At 34.3% G+C, this 2,500-nt stretch overlaps 1 protein-coding gene across 1 annotated transcript in view; it reads left to right on the top strand.

Moving 5' to 3' along the window:
- LOC137655642 (uncharacterized) overlaps positions 1 to 2,500 on the top strand; it is an 84,310-nt gene that overhangs the window by 65,374 nt on the left and 16,436 nt on the right. The window contains exons 3-4 of the mRNA XM_068389569.1: positions 251 to 366; positions 1,714 to 2,500. The exon at positions 1,714 to 2,500 is cut by the window's right edge and continues 1,268 nt beyond it. Coding sequence (XP_068245670.1) covers positions 251 to 366; positions 1,714 to 2,500 — 903 coding nt within the window. The remainder of the gene's footprint in view (positions 1 to 250; positions 367 to 1,713) is intronic.

The raw sequence follows: 2,500 nt of genomic DNA, 5'->3' as shown, positions 1-2,500 counted from the left end.
ACACAACACTTTTCATGTAACATTCAATTATTTTTCTCAGTATTTCATACAACAGATGCCACAAAACATTCTTCGTGTAAAATCAATTAATTTTCCTGTATTTCATGCAATACATGTGCCCCAAAAAACACAATGTAAAATCCATCTTTTTTTTTTTTTTTTTTTTTTTTTTTTTTTTTTTTTTTTTTTTTTTTTGGGCAACAGATGTACCACAGAACACTTTCCATGTAAAAATCCCTGTTTTTCTCAGGGAGCCTGAAAGCCGTCAGCTTCGCCAGCAGGTTGTAGAAGAAGACTTCAGCAAAGGTTTCAGCAAAGAATTTTCTGCAGATATGCCCACAGAGGAATTCCATGGAAATTTCCATGGTAAGTACAGCTCCTAAGAGAGAGAGAGAGAGAGAGAGAGAGAGAGAGAGAGAGAGAGAGAGAGAGAGAGAGACCCATGCACGTTCATGCATACTGAAGGAGTTCATCATTTATTTAATTTTTTGAAAATGAATGTTGCATTTGACATTTACTTCCTTATTTATTTACTTTTTTAAAACATGCCCATATATATATATATATATATATATATATATATATATATATATATATATATATAAATATATATATATATACATATATATATATATATAGATATAAATATATATATATATATATATATATATATATATATATATATATATATATAGATATGTATGTATATACTGTATATATATATATATATATATATATATATATATATATATATATATATATATATATTATATTTATATATATAAATATATATTTATATCTATATATATACATATATATATATGTGTGTGTGTGTGTGTGTGTGTGTGTATCTGTGTGTGTATGATGCATTATTCTGCATGAGTTCCATAGTAACTTAGAATAGTATATACAGTAGACTGTAGTGATTATGATACATGTAAATAAGATTGATAACAATTGATACCTGAGTAAGTGAATAAAAATGTCTAACATCAAAGAGTGATATATTTTATGACAATTAAAATCTCTGCTTTACTGTTCACTTCGAATTCTGTCCTTTGACTCCTTGACTTATCTTTCCTTTTCCTATTTTCTTGTTTTGAACCCAACACACATCGTTATAGAAAACTGCACTAATTTTGTTTCATAATTATTTTTTAATCCAATGTAATGTTTTTTATTAATTATAATTTTTAATCAGCTTACAAGTTTCTGTTATAAACATGATTTTCCTTCTTTTCATTTAATGAAAAATTACCTCTTGTTGTTCTGTCTTTATCAATGCTTTTATTTGTGAAACTTCGTTGTTTCTTTCATGAATCTATAAATTTCCACATTTAGAAAAATATGAAATATTGCAGTACATAAACTAAACGCTTCTTATAAACTCATATTTCACTAAAATATTCCTTCTTGTTGCTCTATCTTTCAAAATATTCCAAATAGTATCCACGCCAATTAAAAATCATGTTCACTTTTTTCAGCCTTGTGTTTATTACAACTTCTTTGTTTCTTTCATGAATCTATAATTTTCCACATTTAGAAAAAAATATGAAATATTGCAGAACATAAACTAAACGCTTCTTGTAAACTTATCATTCACTTAAATATTCCTTCTTGCTGCTCTGTCTTTCAAAATATTCCAAATAACATCCACACCAATTGAAAATTCTGTTCATCATTTTTCATCCTTGTGTTGCAAACATCTCTCAGGCAGACAAAAACGTCAAGTGGGAGTCAGTTCAGCTATCGATGGCATACTGAACTCCCCCTATGGCTCTGATCTGGCATCGGATCACCTCCAAGCTCTGCTCACTCGCAACAACTTCCGCCGTCCTGCCAGAGATTCAGCAGGGTCTGTTCTTGGGTCACAACCCCAGTCTTCAACCAATCAAATATTCCAACCTGACTTCAGATCGCAGCAACGCCAGCCTCCTCTGTCACAATCACAGCCCCAGCCACAGCTACAGTCACAGCTAAGGCCACAGCCACAGCCACAATCACGGCCACAGCCACAACTACAGTCACAGCTAAGGCCACAGCCACAGCAACAATCACGGCCACAACCAAGGCCACAGCCACAACTACAGTCACAACTACGACCACAACCACAGCCACAATCACGGCCACAACCACGGCCACAGCCACAACTACAGTCACAGCTACGGCCACAGCCACAATCAAGGCCACAATCACAGTCATCAAGGCCCAGGCCAATATCTCCTAGCTTTAGTTCGCAGCCGCGCCAGCCTCCTCCAACTCAGAGATTTACTCCAAATCAGCCCGATTTTTCTATTTCGCAAGGTCGAACTAAAGAAAATGATTTTGGCAACCGGTCAAGGCCCCGTTCCCCTTTAAGAACTGCAAGTCGTAGACCTAATGTCTCGTCTCGAAATGATGAACCTACACAAGAACCCTTTCCATCGGCAACATTTACTGGCCAACAATTTGAAAGACCTTTCCCAGCCTTTGAAGAATTCTCTCAGTCACCCAGACAGAC

The sequence above is a fragment of the Palaemon carinicauda genome, chromosome 16 (genome assembly GCF_036898095.1).
Source record: "Palaemon carinicauda isolate YSFRI2023 chromosome 16, ASM3689809v2, whole genome shotgun sequence".
NCBI lineage: Eukaryota > Metazoa > Arthropoda > Malacostraca > Decapoda > Palaemonidae > Palaemon > Palaemon carinicauda.
This window is presented reverse-complemented; position numbering and strand designations above follow the sequence as displayed.